The sequence below is a fragment of the Dendrobium catenatum genome, unplaced genomic scaffold (genome assembly GCF_001605985.2).
Source record: "Dendrobium catenatum unplaced genomic scaffold, ASM160598v2 fragScaff_scaffold_1061, whole genome shotgun sequence".
NCBI classification, from domain to species: Eukaryota; Viridiplantae; Streptophyta; class Magnoliopsida; order Asparagales; family Orchidaceae; genus Dendrobium; species Dendrobium catenatum.
In genome coordinates, this window is record NW_021319523.1 from 3,060,531 (window position 1) to 3,084,312 (window position 23,782).

The 23,782-nt window shown below is 37.3% G+C and overlaps 1 protein-coding gene across 1 annotated transcript; it reads right to left on the reverse strand.

The window, feature by feature from the left end:
• Positions 1-2,262: 2,262 nt before the first annotated feature.
• On the reverse strand, positions 2,263-23,635 carry LOC110098506 (eukaryotic translation initiation factor 4E-1). The gene is made up of 5 exons (XM_020825360.2): positions 23,262-23,635; positions 5,406-5,571; positions 5,160-5,285; positions 2,634-2,699; positions 2,263-2,554 (listed from the first exon to the last, which is right to left on the reverse strand). Exons 1-5 carry the CDS (start codon positions 23,522-23,524, stop codon positions 2,504-2,506), a joined length of 672 nt encoding a protein of 223 aa, XP_020681019.1. The 5' UTR covers positions 23,525-23,635; the 3' UTR covers positions 2,263-2,503.
• Between the last annotated feature and the right edge of the window lie 147 nt (positions 23,636-23,782).

Below are 23,782 nucleotides of genomic sequence, written 5' to 3' on the forward strand. Positions count from 1 at the left end.
TTTTTTTTAAAACTAAATATTGAAGTTATTGTAAATAATCATATTACTTTTCACTCACCAATCCCCTCTTTCACACTCTTCACTTTCTCCTTTTCAATCTCTTTTTCCTGTTCAACTTGTTCTTGTTTTAGCGTTCAACCCTAATCTAACCATTTAGATGAGAAATTAAGTTGGTGATTTATTACAGATTTACGAATTATTACAGATTAGGGTTTGCGAATTATTGCAGATAATTCTTTGATAGAATGGAAGGAATTAGGAGACGAAGAGTCCGCAGGAAATGAATGGGAAGATAAAAAGATTAGAAGAAGAAAGGATTTTTTGGTTAGGCGCATAGAATTAGCTAAACATTTTCTTCGAACAAATGTAGACCCAGAATGGATGGTTTTGTGCCTATTACCAGTTCTTCCTCCTGAGTTGAGACCAATCATTCAGATAGACGGGGGTAAACTAATGAGTTCGGATATTAATGAACTCTATAGAAGAGTCATCTATCGGAACAATACTCTTACCGATCTATTAGCAACAAGTAGATCTACACCAGGGGAATTAGTAATGTGTCAGGAGAAATTGGTACAAGAGGCCGTGGATACACTTTTTGATAATGGGATGTGGACAACCCATCTCCCAACACTATATGCACTTTCAATGGTGAATGTTTCGCCATCAGCACATTGGATATAGTGTGAATCTTCATGCACATTTGAATGATAAACTTCTAGAATTAAATTCAGAAATAACATAACTCTAATTTAAGTAAATTTATAGTCAAATTAAAAGCCTCACAAGATGAAGTCACCCAACAACAATCTCCTCACTATCATCATTTGACTTTGATCTCCTGAATATATCGCTTGATTATGATCTTTCAAGAACCAATTATTGACTATGATTTATTGACCATCGTAAATTAACAATAGTCTCATTATCAACATTTGCCCTACTATTGTTGTCCAACAACACCAGCACCTCCCGACTTCATAACCGGTCATCACTAATAATGTCGAAGCTTGTCATCATTTATAATTCATATGCATACTATTTATTCATGGCATTCCCTATAAGATTGATATACATCATCGATAAAAATGCTGATGCTCAACAACTTAGTTACTTGTCTTTGCTAATAACTCCGATGAATGTCATTGCTAACAAAATTGATTCATATCATTGACACTAACATAAATATCAATATTATACCAGAGAACTTGCTCTTTGATCTCCTCTCCTTAAATGAGAAGGATCAAACATATAACGAATAAGATCAAGATATCTCTGTTGCATAATGGCGCCTCGAACTTCCATTATAAAGTCCATCTTCCATAGTTTATATCTACTACATTTTGTTTGTCAACTCTTTCCCCAATTATAAGGAATGATATCATTTGTATCAAACAAAATACACAAGTTGAATAATTTCAACTTGGGCCAAGCCTCATAATTTTTTATTTTTTCGGATTTTCTACACAAAAAAACTTCAACATCTCCATTGCATTCTTATTTTATTTATATGTTAGATTTTCATATAAAATTAGGATCATCAATATTCTATCATGCAATACTTCAAAGTAGTCAAAACTTCAGCAGTAAATATCTCCTTGCAAACGCGTTTTATAGCCATCTGAATTTGTGACAATAAATACAAGATTGCCTGGTTATTTATAAAGATGCAGAGACTATTGAAATAGTTCGATGATTCCAAAACATCCCTCCTTGATTGGGCAAATTATTATGTGCGGGCACCGGACGCATTGCTGTACTTTTACTGCGCTTTTGATGCATTTTTGCAAAAGGGAAACTAATACATAATTTTAATTGCATATTAACTGCCCTTTTGCCGAGTATTTGCAAAAAAAACAGCAAAATCGCAGTAAAAGAATAGCAAATACTCAATGAGTAAGATATTTGTTGCGCTTTTACTGCACTTTTGCTATATTATTGTAAATACTCAGCAAAATGGCAGCTAATATGCAATTAAAATTATGTATTAGCTACCTTTTTGCAAAAATACATCAAAAGCGCAGCAATCCAAACGCAAAGTTGCGTCCGGTGTCCGCACATAATAATTTGCCCATCGATTGACACTAATAAAAAAACAAATAAAAGTGAGAACAAAACATGTAATTTTTGTATTATTCATACCTGTTCAGCCAGCACGAAAAGCAAATTACAAATGTCATCAACATTTTCTTGCAGAACTTTCACTTTTTTTTTTTCCCTTTGCTCCTTCAAATTAGTTATCTCAACAAGTAAGACGATATGTAAAATTGTCATACGAAAGTTCTATCAGATTTCATGAAAAAGTCTAATTTTACAAAACTAATAATATCTTCACCTGCATATCTGATAAAATATCATGAAAGATGAGTAGAGGCGTTCTCGAAAATAAGTTAATTGTAAACATTACTTCAGCTCATAAAATGAGAACGTTTGAACAGCAGAACTCGATAAGTGTTCTTCCTACAAATATCCTATACGCTGCTTAGATAAATCTACCTACAGATCACACTGTGTACTTGTTCTTGGCAGCCCTATCTAGCTTTTTTGCATCATCCTGAAATTATACAATAATATAATGTTATCAAACTTCTAGTTTAAGTGGTGCATAATGATTCAGAATGCAAAACACTTACATGAGAAATGAAACCAATTTGATCTTTGTAGTCCAGGAGTTCCTTCCATTGTCTACCAATGCACATCTTCAAATACAAATATAACCCTTATCAAACAATCAGTAGAACACCTTAAAAGGAAAAGCTGTTAAATAGCTGGAGAACTTTCTTCTTTTTTGGTAAATCAACATAATTTAAGCCAATTCTAACCATATATGAGCGCTCTTTTCTTTGAAAATTTAAAGCATCTCACAAGTTGGAATGCATTACTAGAAAGCAATGTGAAACAAAATTGATTCAAAGTAAAAAACAAAAATGGATTATCATAGTTAATAACCCTCCTCGATTGCAAGCGTCAAATGCACAAAATTACAACAACAACAACAACAACAACATCGAACCTTTATCCCACTACGTGGGGTTGGCAACATGAATCTTTTTTATCTATTGTGTTCAGTTAAAAGTCAAATTTTTGTTTAAATCTAATAAAGAAAGATCATTTCTTATATTTTCTAACCAAGTCTTTTTAGGTCTACCTCTATATTTTTTAACACAAGTTAAATCTAATACATCTACTTTCCTAACCAGGTCATCAGAAGGCCGCCATTTTATGTGACCAAGTCTTTTTAGGTATAGTGCACAAAATTGATTGAGAAAAATTAATGTTGATTTAATATCGTTTCAACATCTCATCAAGTATACTCATTTGTCAACAACACCCTAAATATCTATCATCTTCATCATTAGCTTATCCCAATTAGGGTCGGTATTATCAATAATACATGAATATTAACATTAATCATTATGCCTGCTTTTTTCAATATCACTATTACATTGTTCACATTAAATACCAAAAAAATAAAAAATGAGTATATAATTTTAAAACGAAGGATCTGATGATCACAAAAGTCAATCCGTGGGAAGTTTACATAGATCACCCCATAATAAAGGAACTAATTTAGGAAAGAGTGTATTAGGGATTTTATGTATTAAATCTGTAATTTATTGTTTCCTCATTAAGATATCTTGTATAGATCTATAAATAGGGAAGATATTACTGTATAAAGGCAAGCTTTTCCTCTCAAATTTCTGGTTTTAGCAGTTTGATTCTAGATAAACCAAAATGTAATTAATTTTAATAATGAACTAGATTATCTTTAGCTTAAATAGCATGTATTGAGAAGAATATAAGATAATCATTGCTAAAATTTATAATTTTGGAATGTGAAATAAAAATATTCATTGACTTTTGTTTCACTTATTGATATAGAGTTAGTTCCTGCGCTTTGTTGACTTAATACTCAAACAAATTAGTAAAATTTAGTTTTTTATTTGACCAGTTTACAAAAACAAAAATCAAACCAAAAACCTAAAATCAAATAAAGTCAAAATTACGATCAATAACTAAACTGATACTTCAACAACTAAACCAAATTAATCAGATAAGACTAGTTCGACTTGATATTTTAATTTTATTCAAATAATGCACATTCTTACTAAAAACATCATAGTTCTTTTGCAAAATGATTTGTTTCCTTCCGTTATATAGAAATTATTTGTGTTTTGACGGCTCCATATCACAAAGCAATGAAGTGCTCTACTCATTTCTTAAAGTATGTGTTCTATATTGCAAAATTATAAATTATTATGAAATCAAGTATAGCTTCTCTTATTGCATTTCTATATCATATTTCATAATGATCATGAATCCTCTCATAGCTCATCTTTCTATAACCTCAAATTCCATATAAGTTCCCCCAAAATCATTTCTTCCTTTGGCATATAACACAAATAGGAAGCCAAAAAAACCAGATTGTTTAGATTATCCTCTACTTCTGACCTGACTAATTAGAAAACAACTGTTTGACGGACACGGACTAAAAGGAAATGACATGTTAATCTAAAATGAAGCATCAAAATAAACAGTATCAAAAGTCCAACATAGAAACATATAACCATTTTGTTAGACCGGTCCACTGGACCGGTCCAGCCGGTCCGCATGGGACCGGCAAAAATCGCGAACAGGAGGGATCTCCGCCTCCTGCAGAGATCGGGCGAGCCGACCGTTCAAACAGAGCATTTTAGGAAGGATTTTTGGGGGGTTTAAAAGAGAAATTTGAATGTAGGGACTGTTTAGGGATTTCCTTTTGATTTGTATGCATTAAATAGTTGTTTTTCCTAGGATTTGAGCATCTTGAATTTGACTGAAATTTGAGATCTCTTAGATTGAGGTTTCTTTGGGCTCTGGCGGCGTCTAGAGATTTGGGAGAGATCGATTATCCTCTCGAATTGAGGATCAATTGTATCTTGCTGTTTTTATTCATCTACTAGTGAAATACAAGCTTTCCTTTGAATTTTATCTCAGATTTTTCCCGGACAAGTGCTGTTTTTCTGCTGTAAACAGCAGATTTCTACTGTTTTCCTGCTGTGTACAGCCATTTGGCTGCTGTTTGTTCGCCGATTTTGGTTAGGTTACTTGTGAACTCAAGTATTTCCTATCACATTTATAAACTAAACAGCAGTCACCGATAACAACAAAAATGATACCTGCACAGCTTCATTAGAAGAATTTTTTGTCCATATGGCTATCCTTTCTTGCTTTGCACGCACACTGACAACTGCTCCGCAAATTTCATCCCCATAATCAAACTGTTCACCAATCATTGCCAGCAACTAGATTGAACCAAAAAAGAAATCAAGAATTGAATAAAGTATAATATGCACTATATAACAGGAGATTGAATTGAGTTGAAAATGATAAGAGTTTAAACTTTAATGGAGATAGAAACATACAGTATACAACCAGAATGTATCTGATTTTAGTCTTTGACAAGCAATAGTCCATCTTCCTCCGTTTGCACATACCGGGTCTTCCCATTTTGGTTCAATCTTGTGTTTAAAACAGTAAAAGTCCGCTCCATTAACTAACTTGCTTGGATGATGAATATTGTTGTAAAGGCTGAAAAGAAAGATCATAATGTATTTAGTACAATGTAAAGATCATAATGATGAAAATTGTTGTAAAGGCTTTCGTTTGAGTAGATTTAAAACTGAATATATGGAATGTAATTTTAGTAATAATAGATCTAGTGGGGGGTTGTGACTTTGGGCGATCAAGTCATTAATAAGAGTACACATTTTAAATATCTTGGGTTTGTTCAGAGTGACGGTGAAATAGATGGGGATATTATTAGTGCGGACATGATCCTGATGCACCACTTATGAAGAACATTAAAGTTGACGCTCCTACCTTTGATGGCACACTCGATCCCCAGCTCTTCCTGGACTGGATCAAAGGTATGGACAGTTTCGTTAAGTGGTATGATATTTCTGAGACTAGGAAAGTCAGCTTTGCGGAGACTAAACTTACGGGTAGGGCGAGTCAGTTTTGGGCCAATTTAGAGAGTCTTAGGGAAGCTAGGAACGAGTATCCCATAGTCGATTGGCCGTCCATGAAGCAGGAACTCAAGCAGAAGTACTTACCTCAGTCATACTTCCCCCGCCTATTGGACAAGTGGAATAGGCTGACTCAAGGCAATAAACCAGTGAAGGAGTACATCGCCACTTTTGATGACTACTTGATTCGCTGCAAAGGGGAGACCTCTACCCCCCTGCGCAGATCCTGTCTATGTTTCGTACCGGGTTGCGAGAAGATCTTCGCAATGAGTTGTTTGCCCGGAACATCACTACACTGGAGAATGCCTACAGCCTGGTGTTGGATTTAGAGGAGTCCCGTTCACTGCACCCGAGTCGTTCACATGATTCTAGACCCTCCTTTAGATCTGCTGGTAGTTCCACCCCGAACACCCCTGCTACCCGTCCCACTCCTAGGAGCACGACCCGACCACCCACGGGTCCACCTACACCTAGATCTAATTTTCGTAGCAAACCTCCCCCACCGGATACCTCTCGGTCCAGTCCCAGGACCAAGTGCTTTCGATGCCAGGGGTATGTATGGGCATATCGCTTCTCAATGCTCCAGTCCTTATAAGGTTTCGATCATCGACGAAATTACTAAGGACGATCTTGAGTCCGAGGTTGATCAGATCCACCAAGTCGAGGAAGAAGGCGAGTACTTCGAGGAGGATGACGACACTGCGGTCCTCAATTGCCTTCAGAAGTTGGATACCTCTCCCATCTGCGTGGTGAGATGTGCACTATCCCACCCAACACCCACTGATGACTGGCATAAAACTTCGATTTTCCATACCTACACTAAGATCAAAGACAAAAATTGCAAAGTCATAGTGGATAGTGTTAGTTGCATAAATGATGTTTCCTCCAGCATGGTATCCCAGTTAGGTCTATCTGATGTTCCTCATCCCAACCCGTATAAGGTATCGTGGGTCAACTCCAATGCCTTGGAGGTGAAGGAACGAAGCCATGTGCGATGTGTTGACTATGAATGTTAGACAAATCTTGCTAGGTCGTCACTGAATCTACGATAATGATGTCCACATTTATGGGCGTTCAAACACCTGCGTGTTTGAACATGCTGGCAAAAAGATTAAGCTTTTGCCATCGCAATCCCGGGTTACGGATACCACGAAATCCAACCCAGTCAAATCTAAGAAAGGCGTGAACCTTGTCACTGCCAAGGTCCTGACTGCTGAGATTGCTCAAGGCGCCCCTCTGTTTGCCTTAGTAGGCCGTGAGATTTCCACCGAATCTGACGAGCCCATTCTTGAGGAGGTGCAGCCTATTTTAGGACAGTATGCTGATGCCTCTCCCGATGATCTTCCAGATAAGTTACCCCCATTTAGAGACATTCAGCATGCTATCGACTTCATCCCTGGAGCCTCCCTTCCAAACCTGCCCCATTATCTCATGAACCCCACGGAACATGCTGAGCTCAAGAACCAGGTCGACGAGTTACTGCAGCGATGCTTCATTAAGGAGAGTCTTAGTCCCTGTGCGGTGCCGGCCCTTCTCACACTGAAGAAGGACGAATCTTGGAGAATGGGTATTAATAGACGTGCAATTAACAAGATCATCGTCAAATAATCGATTCCCTATCTCGAGGCTCGATGACATACTCGATATGATGACGGGTGCCACACTATTCTCCAAAATTGATCTCAAAAGTGAGTACTGCCAAATCCGGATCCGACCCGTTAATGAGTGGAAAACTGCCTTCAAGACCAAGGATGGTCTCTATGAGTGATTAGTCATGCCTTTTGGGCTCAGTAATGCCCCGAGCACTTTTATGAGGATCATGACTCAAGTACTGCGTCCTTTTATTGGAAAGTTTGTCGTCGTCTACATTGATAACATCCTTATTTACAATCGATCCACTAGCCAGCAGTTAGACCACTTAAGGCAAGTTTGTGAGGTCTTAAGGAAGGAGCAATTATATGCCAATCCGAAGAAATGCACCTTCCTAGTATATCGCGTCATTTTTCTGGGCTTCATCGTTTCAGCCCAAGGGGTTTCCGCAGACCCCGAGAAGGTGAGGGCCATTGTAGAATGGCCTATCCCTCAGACTATCCGGGAAGTCCGTAGCTTCCATGGATTAGCCACCTTCTATAGAAGATTCATACGGAACTTCAGTACTATTGTTTCTCCTATCACTGATTGCCTGAAGAAGGGTGATTTCCACTGGACCCTGGCTGCCACCCAAGCTTTTGATGAGATCAAACAAAAGATGGTGGAAGCCCCAGTGATGCGACTTCCTGATTTCTCCAAAGTCTTCGAAATGACTTGCGACGCTTCGGGGGTCGGAATTGTAAGAGTCCCTCCCAGGAAGGTCACACAGTTGCATACTTCAGTGAAAAGTTAAATGATATCCGGCAGCGCTACTCCACGTATGACAAAGAGTTCTACACCGTGATCAAATCTCTTCGCTATTGGCGACACTACTTGCTCCCACAAGAGTTCATCATTTTCTCGGATCACGAAGCGCTGCGTTATATCAACTCCCAAAAGAAGTTGAATGCACGCCATGGTCGATGGGTTGAGTTCCTTTAGGAATACACGTACACCCTTAGACATAAGGCGGGAGTTGAAAATAAAACTGTCGATGCTCTCAGTCGTCGTATGATGACCACCACTGAAATGAGAGCAGAAGTCGTGGGATTTGACCAAATAAAGAGGGATTATTTAGAATGCCCCGACTTCAAGGAGACCTACACTCTCTTGTCCATAGGTAGCACGCGCATTGTAGACGATTTCCTATTGGAGGATGGTTATCTCTTCAAAGCCCAGATGCTTTGCATTATGAGCGACTCCCTTAGGGAATTTCTGGTCTGGGAACTCCACGTCGGGGGCCTTGTTGGGCACTTCGGACGGGACAAGACTATCGAAGCCGTGGAGTACTGTTTCTTTTAGCCCAGCCTGAAGAGAGATGTTGGTCGGCTGGTTAGTCGATGTCACACCTGCCAACTGGCCAAGCAACGTAAGTAGAACACTGGTCTTTACACTCCCCTACCTGTCCCCAGTTGTCCGTGGCAGGATGTTAGTATGAATTTTATCTTAGGCCTGCCCAAGACACTCCGTAGGCACGATGCCATTTGTGTGGTAGTTGATCGATTTTCCAAAATGACGCATTTCATTCCTTGTTCTAAAACATCTGATGCCTCTCACATTGCGAAGTTATACTTTAATGAGGTCGTCCGTTTACATGGTTTACCCAAAACCATTGTATCAGATAGGGATGTGAAGTTCACTAGTTATTTTTGGAAAACCCTGTGGATGAAAATGGGCACCAAACTTCAATTTTTCACTGCATTTCACCCACAGACGGATGGTCAGACCGAGGTAGTTAATAGGAGTCTAGGTAATTTGTTACGGTCCCTGGTTGGTGAGCACATTAGAGATTGGGATTCAACTCTACCTACTGCTGAGTTTGCATATAATAATTCCATTAACCGAACAACGGGTCTAAGTCCTTCTGAAATTGTGCACGGGTTCAAACCTAGACAACCGTTAGATCTGATACCCATGAGCTCTAGGTATAGGATTTCTGAGCATCAGCATTTGCATGAACTTCATAAGGATATTGCACAACAAATTGAAAGGAATAATCATGAATATAAATTACATGCAGATTTAAAATAATGTTTTAAAACTTTTGAGGTTGGTGACTCTGTGATGGTACGGATTCGTCCGGAACGATTCCCTCCAGGAATAGTTAAGAAATTGCATGCAAAGAGTGCTGGACCTTTCAAGATACTTAAGAAAATTAACAACAATGCCTATGTAGTAGATCTGCCTGCATAGTTCAATATAAATCCCTCTTTTAACATAGAAGACTTAGTGACATATGAAGGTCCTGATTTTAACCCACCAAATCCACTTTTAAAACAGCCTTGTATGAACCCACCTTGTGAGATCCCGAACCTATCTCCACTATCAGATATTCCCAAATTTCCCATGGCAGAGCAAGTGGTTAAGTGATGAAATCATATCCACAAGAGAAGGAGGTATTTGATCAGGTAGAAAGGAAAGCCCGAGTCAGAGGATACGTGGCTAGATCGCGAGGAGTTGCAGCAGATTGACCCGGATGCACTAGAGATCTACGAGAGCGCCAGAGATACTTACTCGACGGAGACGAGTTTTCTCCCACCCCAGGAGAATGATGGGGACATCAGATCATGAAAAGTTTATCAGAGACATGGCCGCCGATCTACGGCCACGATCGAGTCATTGTATTTTTTAGTCCTTTTGTTATTTCATTATTTATGTATGTTTTTTTTTTCTTATTGTTATTTTGGTATTTCCGTTTGTACCCCTTTGATGGGATGTGTCATGTATGAGCCCAAAGGGCACTTGAGTCTTTTAGTCTTTGAGTCCATTGTACTTGGCTATATATAGCCCTTTGCTTATTGTTTCAAGGTTAATGAATGATTACTTATTACAAAAGATCTTCTTCTTGCATGAGTATTGAGAGAGAGCTTTAGAGCTCTAATGGAGAGAGTTCCCTAGGAGAGGGAGAAACGCGCACTACCCACCAACCTAGATAAGTCGGGTTCGTGGTTCCGTCCTCATATCTCTTTATTTCTTCCCTCCCTATTCTACCTCATAAAGCCGTTGGAGCTCTACCACCTAATCGAAATCCCCTTTCCTCCCTCATCATCTCACGGCTAGGCAATCATCACCCGAATCCCCTTGTTGCCGCCGGCCTCAACACCCCATAGCCGCCGGTCACCTCCCCAATTCTTTCAATCCTTAGTTTCCTAATTAGGTTGGAGACTAAAGTCGGAAAATTATGAAATTCAAATTCATTTAAATTTGAATTCAAAATTCTTTCCTAATTTAACTCCCCTATTTTAGGAAAGTTTCAAATTTCTTGAAATCTGAAATTCAAATTCAATTTGGATTTGAATAAATACTTTCCTAATCCCTACACCTAAATTAGGATGCTATAATTCTCCCATTAAATGCCCTTTTACTCATCATTGCCGCCGGCCCCCTTATAGGGATCAATTAGAATTTGTTTCCTAATTCCTCCCTAACTTCTTTAGAAATATTTCCAATTACCCTCCTCCCCTTAGCCGAAATTTATCTCTCCCATAATTCCTCAATCAATTTACTTAATCTAAGTAATTGCTTTGGAAAACCTAGCCTCACCCTCTTAGCTACCCGCCGCCTCCCCTCTCTCCCTCTCTCCTACTTCAAGTGTAATTGCTGCTGTAATTCCTTGTGCCAATTCTCAATTCCTACTACTAGAATCTGAGATCTCCTCTCAGATTTGTGGATCGAAAATCTGAAATAATTTTCAGATTGTTGGAAAGAGGCTTGAAGCTATTCTCCTATCTCTTTGCTAGAGAAACTTCTCATTCTCTTTACCACCATTTGAGAAGGTACCGAGGACCTAGGAAATTTTACTTTCAATCATCCAAGAATGGCGGATCCGAAAGTTGATTACTGATTAACGTGGGATGATGACGGTTTCATCGACATCCTACAATCTTCCTACTTCGACGTGAACCCAAGGGTCGACCACACCATAGAAGATTATTTGGACCGCACGTGGTCTACTTGGCTGAAGCCATTGACGAGCACTTCAAAGGCGTAGAGTGGAGGATCTCCACCTCCCTTTGACGAAGGTTTCTCTTCCTCCTTACATCTTTTATTTTTTAGTCTAATTTCTCTTGGTTTGATTTGCAGTCACGGCAGACTCCTTCACCTTGTTCTCGCTCAAGCTTAGTAAACGTAGGATTTGAGTGCACCTCAATGCATCCTAATTCTCAATGTTAGATTAGGGATTATCTTGAAAGCTACTACTTTACGTTGTATTGTTTTCTTATTTATCTTGAAGTTTTCAAAGCTCTCACCATGTGATTAAGCCTATGCGGATAACTCCTATTTGTTTGATCCGTCGTTTTAAAATTGTTAGTAATCTTGTTCTAATATTATTCTAATCATGAGTTGTGCAATATCTAAATGAACTCATAAACATTTCATCATGTAGTCCTGCATCAGGTATTAATAGACAGTGGGGTGATGCATCTTGGTATAAAAAATAGCAACAAACTCCAAGAGATTCAAAACAAAATAAATTTTTTTATTGATAGAATACCAAATATGAACAAAGCAAGATGCAATGCTCCTCTTTTGAGAGAACCTTCTCTCCCAAACCCTAGATGTCGCTAGGATCCCTCACAATAAGAAAACTACAACACTCTGATTGGCGCTGTAAAGTAACATATAGAATTATAAAATGCTCTAGGGCTCTATCAATTCTTAACAATGTTTAGATTTGTTTTAAATAAAAATTATAAAAAACCCACTTAATATATGCATGAATACGTGTTGAATCAAGTAATATAGTTATAGTGATAGAGTAGAGTATCAATCTCACGAGAAAGATTTGCTAACTTGTAATTTACAAGTATTGTCTACTAAAATATTAACAATTATCCTACATAAATAAAATAGTTGTCATGGAGATTCAATCACTTAAATAAAATTAGATAAAGATAATGAATATACTATATGGATATTATATTTTGGATCGATAAATGTAAATAACATATATATTTTTTAATGATTCTCTTTTAATTATGATGCTATTCAGAGCATATGCATTCCTAGTTCTCTTTTGAGCTTGTAAGATGTCCATTGACTTCCTATGGTTATTTCACCACCTTAAGAATTTAGTATGTTTCATACCCTATGCCTAGGCATGATGCATACTAATTCAATATTCTTGGTTATGCCTGCTTCCCTCCGTCAAGGCTCCACAATCCACATAATTTTAACTACACATTTGGCCACTATGTTCATTATATTAAGATATGGTAATATGAAAAATATCATTTTAATCATTTATAAAATAAGATAACTCATTAGTACTTCATATGATACTTCATCAATCCAAAACTAAAGAATTTAGCCATATATGTAGAAAAGTTGAAGCAAACCCATTTTTATTAATAGCATTATAGAAAGAAAATACAAGAGATAGATATCACTATATAGGTTCAATGGATCTCCTCTACACTCCTATTTACTTATAGAATTGCTTCAACAAACACAAGTTAAACATAGTAATAATGATGGTATCAAGTATTTCTTTAAATTTCCTAAGTTGTCACCCTAAAGAAAATTCAGAGTAGCACTCTGAATTGTACTGAAATTATCTAAGTGACTTAACTCTCATACAAACATAATACAACGACTATTTATAGAAAAACACAAATAGACATATGGCATTGCGGCACTATAAAGATCGGTGCAGTTGCACTTAACAAATGAACTAATGTCATTGCATTTTTTTTATTCCATTGCGGCGCTTGCTGACGTGGATTAGTTACTTAGTGAACAACACGTCGCTTCACTGACAGATCGTGTCCTTGGGAAGTTACAACTGCTACGTCGCGGCGCTATTGACATTCGGATGCTGCAGCGCCGGAAGGGCAATTTGGGCGTAGAGGCATTATTGATTGTGATGCCACGACGCTGGAAAACATAGCACTCGGCGCTGCGAAGTTGATATTTGACGGTAGCGGTGCTATTTGACAGAGAAATCGACATTGCAAATTATGGCGCTTTAGCGGTGTCTTTGATGGCGCCACTGCATTTGTTCCAACGCCGCGACGTTATATGGAACTTATAATTTTTATGCATTTTGTGTATTTTTTCTACACAATACAACAAAAACAACACATTTCACTGAAAATATAACACATAAAATAACACATTATTTACACTTATCACACTCTCAAAACAAATTATGCATAAAAAAAAACCCTAAACTCAACCTTAAATAAGTTTATCCTATATCTCTCCTAAATTACCCCCCTCCTTCCTAATATATTTCCCTCTCAAATTCGAATTTCAATTAGAAAATCCTTCCTAATAATCCCTTCCAAAATCAGCCCCCCTTTCAAATATATTTCCCTCATCAATTTGAATTTGAATTTCAATTAGGAAATCATTCATAATTAATCACTTCCTTAATTCATCTTCTCACATATGGGTAAAGTAGAGGTGACAGGACGGGGGGGCCGCGGGGGGGGGGGGGGGGGGGGGGGGGGGGGGGGGGGGGGGGCGAATTCCTTGCCTTGTCCTCCCCCTGCTGGTCCACCTGCCCTCTCCAGTATCATGGGGCTGCCCACAACTTCATCTCCAACCAGGTCATAGACCAATTGGGAGGGAAACTAGTGGACACAAGTGCTATGGACTGATGATGGAGACTGGGAAAATGGATAGGTAGAGGAGTGTGTAGGGGAGTGGTCTTGACTATATAAGAAATCCGGTTTAGGGAGTGTTTTCTCCCATTGGAGCTAGGGAGCACTAATGTACTCCTGGGGAGGAGATGGTTGCAAACCTTGGGGGATACCAAGGTAAATTGGGGAATGCTGACAATGGAGATGATTGGGGAAGGGAGAAGGGTGGTGTTAGGGGTGATGCGAGGCTCTCCAAAGCCATGGTATCTCTCAAAACTATAGTAAGGGCATATACAGGAGATGGGAGGATGATTTTCAGTGGAACTGTAGAGCTTAGATGAGATCAAAGGAGAGGAAGAGGGGGACATTCCTCTCTCAGTACAGTCGATCATACAACAGTTCAATGAGGTTTTTCAGCCACGTCAAGGGTTGCCACCACCAAGGGAGCAGGAGCACGCTATCACTTTAAGAGAGGGGGTGTCACTAATCAGTGTCAGGCCTTACCGTTACCATCTGATCCAAAAGAATGATATTGGGAAGCTGATCTGGGAAATATTGGAGGCAGATATCACCAGACCGAGCGTAAGCCCTTTTTCTAGCCCATTTCTACAAGTCAAGAAGAATGATGGGAGCTGGAGGTTTTGTGTGGATTATTGGGCCTGAATAAGGAGACTGTCAAACAAATTTTTTATTTCGGTGATAGATGAGCTACTAGAGCTTTGTGGAGAGGGATATTCACGAAGGTGGATATGAAGTTCGAATACCATCAGATCTCGATGAGAGAGGAGGATGTTTTGAAGACGATATTCAAGACACAAGGGACACTATGAGTTCTTGGTGATGTCGTTTCGCCTCACCAACGTCCCTGCCACTTTCAAGTCCCTCATGAAGAGTATTTCGACCATACATCGGGAAGTTTATCCTAGTTTTTTTCGATGACATACTGGTATACAGCAGATCCAATGAGGAGCATTTGGAGCATCTGAGAGTAGAGTACTTGGGGCACGTGGAATCTCAGGAGGGGGTAAATGCTGACCAGACCAAGATTGAGGCAATATTGAAATGGCCTCTACTTAGGAACCTGAGAGAGCTGAGAGGATTCCTAGGGTTGACAAGAAACTACAAGAGATTTGTGAGAAAATACAACACCATAGCCTGGCCACTAACATAGCAGCAAAAGAAGGATAACTTCTTGTGGGGAGAGGCAGCGACCTAGGCCTTTGAGAGACTGAAGACAGTCATAACCACGGTGCCAGTCCTAGCCTTACACAATTTCAATCAGATGTTCTTGGTAGAGACTGATGCATAAGGATATGAATTGGGGGCAATGCTCATTTAGAATCATAAGCCATAGCTTATTTTAGCCAGGTGTTGACACCCAGAGCTAGGTTGAAGTCAGTCTATGAGAAGGAGTTGATAGTCATTGTATTAGCTATTCAAAAATGACGACCTTACTTATTGGGCCGACACTTCATCGTCAGGACAAACCAGAGGAGCTTAAAGAGCCTATTTGAGCAGAGAATGGTGACCGAGGAGCATCAGAGATGGCTTTCAAAGCTGTGGGGATATGATTTTGAGATCCAATACAAGCCAGGGATGGAGAACAAGACAACTGATGCCTTATCCAAATGCATGAGGGAGCTCCAGGAGTTAGCCATTTTGATACCGCTGATGTTAGATTGGGAGGTTATTAAGGAGGAGAGTGAGCATGACGAGTTAAGAGGGATTAGAGCGAATCTATTGCAGGATGAGAATAGCCACCCTGGCTAAGCCCTAGATAGGGAGAGGCTATTGTACCATGGGAGGTTTGTGCTACCACGGACCTCGATCCATATCTCACACTTGTTACAGGAGTTCCATGGGAGCATTGTTGGGGGTCACTCAGCTGTGCAGAAGACATACAGGAGATTGGTTGTAGAGTTATATTGGAAGAGAATGTATAAGGATGTAAAGGAGATGGTGGCCAGGTGTGAGGTATGCTAGAGGAACAAGTACATGGCTATGGCTCCGAGAGGGACTACTACAACCCTCATCTCTTCCAGATACAGTGTGGGAGGACATCTCTATGGATTTCATAGATGAGCTACCCAAATATGAAAGGTTTACAGTGATTTTGGTGGTGGTGGTGGAAAGGCTAAGCAAGTATGCTCATTTTATTCCCCTACGATATCATTACACGACAGTGACAGTGGCGGTGGCATTCATTAGAGAGATGGCCAAATTACATGGGATACTGGAGTCTATAGTGTCCGTCCGAGATAACCTCAGATAGACGGGAAAACGGAGGTGGTAAACATGAGCCTGGTGACATACCTACGATGCTTTGCTTCAGTAACACCTCGACTATGAGCCAAGTGACTGGCGTGTGCAGAGTATTAGTACAACATTTCATATCATTCGACATCTCATATGACTCCTTTCAAAGTGTTGTATGGAAAGGATCCACCTCAGTTGGTGCGCTTTGGGCAGAGTAGCACACAAGTCTTTTCAGTAAAGCCGTATATGGAGGAGAGGGATAGGATCCTAGAGGAATTGAAAGACATTTGTTGAGAGCCCAATAGATCATGAAAAGGCCTACAGATGGGCGCAAGAGAGCCATACAGCTTGAGGTAAGAGATAGGATGTATTTGAAGCTTCAGCCCTATGAAATATGGATAGGGGATGGTGGCTAATAGGAGGAATGAAAAGCTGACCTTAAGATACTTTGACCCTTATAAGATATTAGAGAAGATTTGAGCAGTGGCGTATCAATTGAGGTTACCACCGACCGCTACCATACACCCATTATTCCACGTGTCGTAATTGAGGAGAGCTATTGGGGATCATGCATCTAGTGCGGAGTTACCAGTGACCTTAACGGAGGATTTGGAGGTGGTATCGAAACCACTGTAACTGAAAGGAGTACAACAGGGAGGAGGAAGCAAGAAAGTGCTAATAAATGGAAGAACCTGCCCGAGTATGATGCCACATGGGAGTCGTATAAGAGGGTAAAACATTAATTCTCGTCCTTCCGTTGGGAGGGATGTATTGTTAGACCGGTCCTTCCTGGACCAAGCTCAGGTTTAAAGGGGAATGTTTAGGAGGAAAATTTTGAATTGAAGGACTATTTGGGCATTTTGTTTTGATTTGCATGCTTTTAATATTTTGTTTTACCCTAGGGTGGGGATTATGCCTGGATTTGGTTTAAATTAGTTTGTGCTTAGGAAATTTTTGGCTCTGGCTATTGGCTAGGGTTTGGTAGAGTCGGATATTCCTCTCTAATAGAAGATCCTCATATCTTGTCGCTTTTCTTTCATATTTCTAGCAATAAAAATGATTCGTGATATGTTCTTTTTCCAATTTTCGTTTGTGGTTCATTGTTTTGGGTTTAAAGCTCTCCTAATTCCTATCAAAAATTTAAAAGTAGCAAGCCACACAAATAGGATATAATTGTATATACAAACAATAACATTAAGAAAGCTCTCCCAAATGACTTAATTTCTTCTTTCCAGATAGATGGGATTTTAAAGTTCAAAATTCTCTTAAGACGCTCCTTATTAACAAATGCATTGAAAAATTTATACAACTTTCCTTTCTTGCTAAATTTCTATTTAAAAATTTGTAACTGGAAAACAAGAATTGAAAACAAAAGATGAATTCAAAAGAAACCACATTAATAGTTAAATCAACTTGTTTATTTGATTTATCATCTTCAATAGGCATAGTTTTGTACTTACACATTCAAGATTCACTTGATCAATTTATTCATCAAACTCATCTACTACAATAGATATTAGTTCTTCACTTCCAAAGTTTGATAGCCCATTTAAGAGTATATTTAAATTCATGTAAAAGCTCAAATCCATATATAGGAGTTTCTACACGAAGTTCAAGTTCAAAATCAAGAATAGATTCAGTTGCTATCAAAAGCTAATAATTACATCCAGGATTAGATTTAGGTTCTAATTGCAATTTATGTTAAAATATGATTGTTCATTTCAGGTTGATTTCAAATTTAGTGTTTATTTAAGGTTTACATTCTACGTTATTCTCATAATTAAATTTGATTTCATGCTCGTATTTTGATTTTTCTTCTGACATAGGTACATTTTTCTAAGATCTTAACTTCAACTTTATATTCAAGGTTGCAATTTTTGCTCAAGAGTAAGCTTGGGTCCATGAACAAATTATAATATAGGCACGTGCTTCGATTCAACACAATCAGATGCAAACTAAAACTCAATCTCAATTTTGATCTTTGACTTTTGTTTAGATGGCGATTCAAGAATATATGCTAATTTTGTTGCATATTCGAGCACCATATCATCAAAATAACCCAATAATAAATCAAAATCTTTATCTAATTCATTTTGAAAAGGATATTCATGGTTTACACTTTCTTAAATAAGATCAGGATGGATAATACATAATTTTTTTGTCATATTTTTTAATAGTTTGGGAGGAGAAAATAATGATTTCTCTATAAGGATTTTAATTAAAAGTGTGGTAATACTAAAATATTATTTATAGTATGTCTCAATATTCAAAGATCAAGTTAAGGCTTCACATAGGATTCTTAGTAAGTTGAAGCTTAAGATAGTTAGAATATCTTACATGAGAATTTTAGTGAAGCACGTGATGTAGTAAAGTAGTCTCAAGGCAAAGCATGTTCAACAATAATAATTATAAATTTATCAAAATATACATATAGCTTATAACTATTTCATCTAAAACCCTTAAAGTGGTCATTCAAATGATCCAGATTTTTTTCATTTGACATTTATTGTTCTTTAAATCTGTCTCATGTCAGCCTATTTGGATTGCATTTCTCTAGTAACGCTACACCAATAAGTTCAAGCAGTTCCAACTTATTTCTTTAAAGCAATTTTAACAACTGAAGCCTACATCCCACTATGTCAGGGTTCAAGTAGGTTAAATTAGCAATCCATTCTTAAAATATCTCCAGGTTATGCCTTCCATCAAATGTAGATATATATAGTTCTAATCTTCTTAATAGTTATTTGTACTTGTTTAGAACATTGACTTGCTTGACTTAACTTAAAATGTATCCTTTAATTTATTTTTATCAACTGAATTATTGCGTCATACTTTTAATCAATATAATGATGCAAATGTAAGCTCTGATACCCAATTTGATAGATAGATGAGGTCCAGAATTTCTAATGCAACCAAGAAAGAGATGTAAGCTGAAACACCAAAAAAATTCACAATCCATATGTTCAAGTAAAAATTTATCTTTTCAAACGTAAGGACAAGAAGTAGACTTTATTCACTCCACAAGTTAATTTAATAATCACTAAAATTTAATATTCTACAAGAAAACAACAAGAAATAATAAAATTCATCAACTAATCAAGTTCATGTTTCAAAAGGTAAACCAAGTATGTATCCTACTAGCAAAAATTTCAATCACCACACAAAACCAAAAACTAAATAATTTAAAAGAAAAGAAAATTGATAGAAATTACCACAAAATGAACAATCATGCTTCATGAGACTCGCACTCAAAAATAGTTAACCACAACTATGAAGCACCAAAAGAATATACATCATATAAGCACACATGAAGAGAAAAAAATCTTAACTTTCATTACAATATTTAATGTCCAACTATTTTTACATGACCCGGGATCTTATTTATAGGCTTCAAAGGATCCATAATAACAAACTAAAAAAAATCTATAGAAATATACTCAAAAACAAAAAATTTTAATACACCCAACATGAATTCCAATAATATAAACCTATTTCATAAATTTCACTTCCTAATTTGCTTAAGGATATAGACAAAATAAGAGTTTTCCCATAATGATGAGCAGCTAAAGAACCTGAACAGGGCTAGGTAATAGTGACAATCACAGGAACTTTAGGAAGTTGTGGGAAGGTAAGGTGCGAGAAGTAACTAAGCGGAAAATCCATAGTGGGAAAGCAATGGGAACTAGTGGGATTGTAGTGTGGAGTTGCAGGCAAGTAAGGACGTATCTCTATATCAAGTAGCAGGTATAGGAATTTTGCATAAATAAACTAGATATTCTAAAAATTATGGTACCGATCCAATTTTTAATGTGCCAAATATGACTTTATCCAGTTAAAAAAACATTGGATTATTCTCATATTTTATCCGCTGAATTCAAATCTACCACATAAATAATCTCATTAATTTTCAAATTAAAATAAAATTATTTTCCCATAATTATTCTTGAAGATGAGATAGTGTCCAACTGTCCACTAATAATGATAGATATCAAAGATAACTTGTTAGAAGGAAAAATAGGCATCCACATAATAATTCAGCGTTCTTTACTAGAAATCCAAAAACAATGCCCAAATATGCTCAAAAAGTATTAAATAACTAGTACTTCGTAGCAAAAAATTATCAAATCAGACATAAATAATGTAAATCTCAAGGTCTAAAACTGAGGCGGAAATGCAAATTGTTTGAGTTAATTTATTTTTTTGCATTTTAGATCAAATATTCTATTATTAGGTCTTATTAATTACCCTAATTATTTTTGTACATGCCCATGATGAAACTCAATGATTCTTACCCACAAGAATAATAAGAGCACTTTCTTATTCATAAGAATATTACCCTATCAATCTCATGGTCTATAGTTGACTTTGGAAATGCATACCATTTGTGTTGTGTCAAAATCAATGTTTAAAATTGCGCAAATAAGTATTGAGGCGTTTTTTGTTCGTGAGGCGAGGCATAAGCCTCAAAGTAAAAAATTGCATTAAGTGCAAATAATTTTTAAAGTATTTTTTAATATAATACACAAATAATATGTTAAAAGACGACATATTATCTTTCTATTGAACTATGAAGTAACACAATGACATGAATATGAAATAAAAATTTGCACAAGATGTAAAGTGGCTAGTGATAAATTGTATGGAATATAATTGAAATACAAATATTACATAAGCAAAAAATTATTAAATATAGAAATTGCATAAAAAATATCATATAACATTAAATTCAACTTCAAATTCTTTCTTTCTCAATTCCCTACTCATCTAAATTTAATTTCTAAAAAAAGCTGAAATAGTTGGCAACAACTAGAAAATTATTTGTATTGTCATAATTGAGAGGATCTTTATTTGAGTCGTCATTATAATAAATTGGTCTCTTCTCTGTCTCATCCTGTGTAATCCAATGCCTCCCAATATGCTTCTTCATTTATTTAAAGCATATTCCTCATTTATAAATATTTTTCATCAACATAAAGATGAGATTAATACTCCAAAATTTTTAGATGTGGTAGTGTGCGGCTTTCAAGTGATCCTTGATGATGGCCATGACGGTGGTGGCTGTGGAAAATGCAACGGGCTAGAGTTTAAGGCAGTTGAGAGAAAGTTGTTGCAACTCGGGGTGTATAAAGTGTGATTTGTTCGGGGTTTTATTTTCGAATTTATGTAAATTTTATATATATAGGGTGAGGCGTAAGCCTCATGCTAGTGAGGCGAGGCGCGCCTCAAGGCGGGCCTCAACCAAGCTGAGGCGTAAGCCTCATAAAAGAAATCGAGGCGTAAGCCTCGAGGCAATAATAAGAGCACTTTCTTATTCATAAGAATATTACCCTATCAATCTCATGGTCTATACTCTATAGTTGACTTTGGAAATACATACCATTTGTGTTGTGTCAAAAACTCAAAATTTTACATTTTTGCTCATGGAGCTTGTAATTACTTCTCATTGATTAGGCGACATTATTTTTTGTATATGTTTATGATAAAAAAAAATTAATATCCCTTGTCTATAAAAAAATTACTAGAACTTTCTTATTCTAAGAAAATTAATGATAAAAGATCTAAAAGAAAAAAGAGTAGATTAAAGATAGCATGAATAGAAGTTGTATAAAGAGACTTGCATAAATTGGTTTAGCACCTCATATAATAGTCATTAAGAAAAAACAAAGACTCATAAAGCTAATCCCTCATAGTTGAGATACGACTAATGATGAAAATGATATAACCATAATAACCATGGAAAATAGAAATTTCATAATTTATGACTGATGGAGTGGGAAATCACTATCATTTTCAATACATTTTTTTTTTAAGTATGCCCTTCTCTCAATCCATAGTAGAGGTCATTGCTGATTGACCTCACAGTTAACTAGGTGATCAATTACGCCATCAATGTCTAAGTCATCATCAGATTTTTGGAAAATCAACTACGTAATAGACAAACTATGAAAAATTGCTTCTTAATGTTTAAATGCTGCACTTTACTTTGGTTTTTATCAGGTTCGCATAGAACCCAACATGTCCTTTTCTTTGATGGAGTGTCGTACGATAATTGTGATATATAAAGTTTACCATTGGGACCTTACAGGTTCTAGAAAATATTTCTCTCATGCTTTTTTCTCTGTTCACAGTTCGATAGTCTAGTGTCCACTAATTCACGATGATCGCACAATTTTTACTATAGTTTTGGAAAATTCGGTTAATTTTTGTTGTGAGTTGGCAGGACATAACTAGGGTTTCTAACTATGAATCACATCTTGCTCCTGTTTAATTGATGTGCAAGTCTTGAGCATAGAAGAACAAGGTCTCGGGTTTCTAACTCTTCCCATTAGATAGGGGCCAACCATTGACTTTCTTTGTTCTCTCATAAGCAGTTTGCAGAACAGAAAAAAGAAAATCAACTGCGAGCCACAAAAGTACCGGGAATTGCTACAATATGTTTCGGCTAACAAGAGGTTCGACAAATAAAAGCTTTGCAGTCAGCGCTTCGCCAACAGCAATTATTAACAAACCAAGTAGCAACGAGAACCTAACGTACAGGCTAAAATTAGTTCGCCTCTAAAAAAACTAGCGAAATATCGCTTTATCTATAAGCTCAATCCAGGATAACAAACAATTTCTTATCAGTCAAACAAACTAATATTTGCCCCAACCACCAATTAGGAAAAAACAAATGAAAAACAAAAATCTGAAAACGTATAATTATATCCCAGCGAGCAAAACCTTTGAATCAACATAGACACCGTCCTCAAACAAAGCATGAGATCAAGAAGCAGCAGCAAACCTCCAGAAATCTTCAACCGTGTGGAAAGTGTGGATGGGCCGCATGGAGCTTCCCCAAGCGCTTTGCTTCGCTTTGGCGGATGGATCGTCGAACCAGAACGTCCACGAATGTTCCAAAGGGTGCGGCTGTATCGCGATCGGTTCTCCGCTCTTCGGATCCGACGAATCCTCCGGTGACTCGTCGTCTGGGATCTCGCCTTCCTCCAACTCATCATCCCCTACCACTTCGGCCTCCCTCTCTCTGTCCTTCAGTTCCTCCGCCATGATCAAAGGGTGTCAGTTCAATTCCTAGGTTCAATCACTCGATTGAAGAAACTTAGAAAGGCACCGCCGAAGCCTAATATGATCGGAAATGGAACGGCGCACTAGTGATGCGAATCAAGCTTAATTTATTTATTTAGTTTTTTAATTGTATTTAACAATAACATATTTGGATTTTTTTCTTTTAGAAAATTAGGACCAATCATGCCCAATTTTCATTAAAAAAAGAATAAGAACTTCCAGAATTTCAAGAGAAGTAAG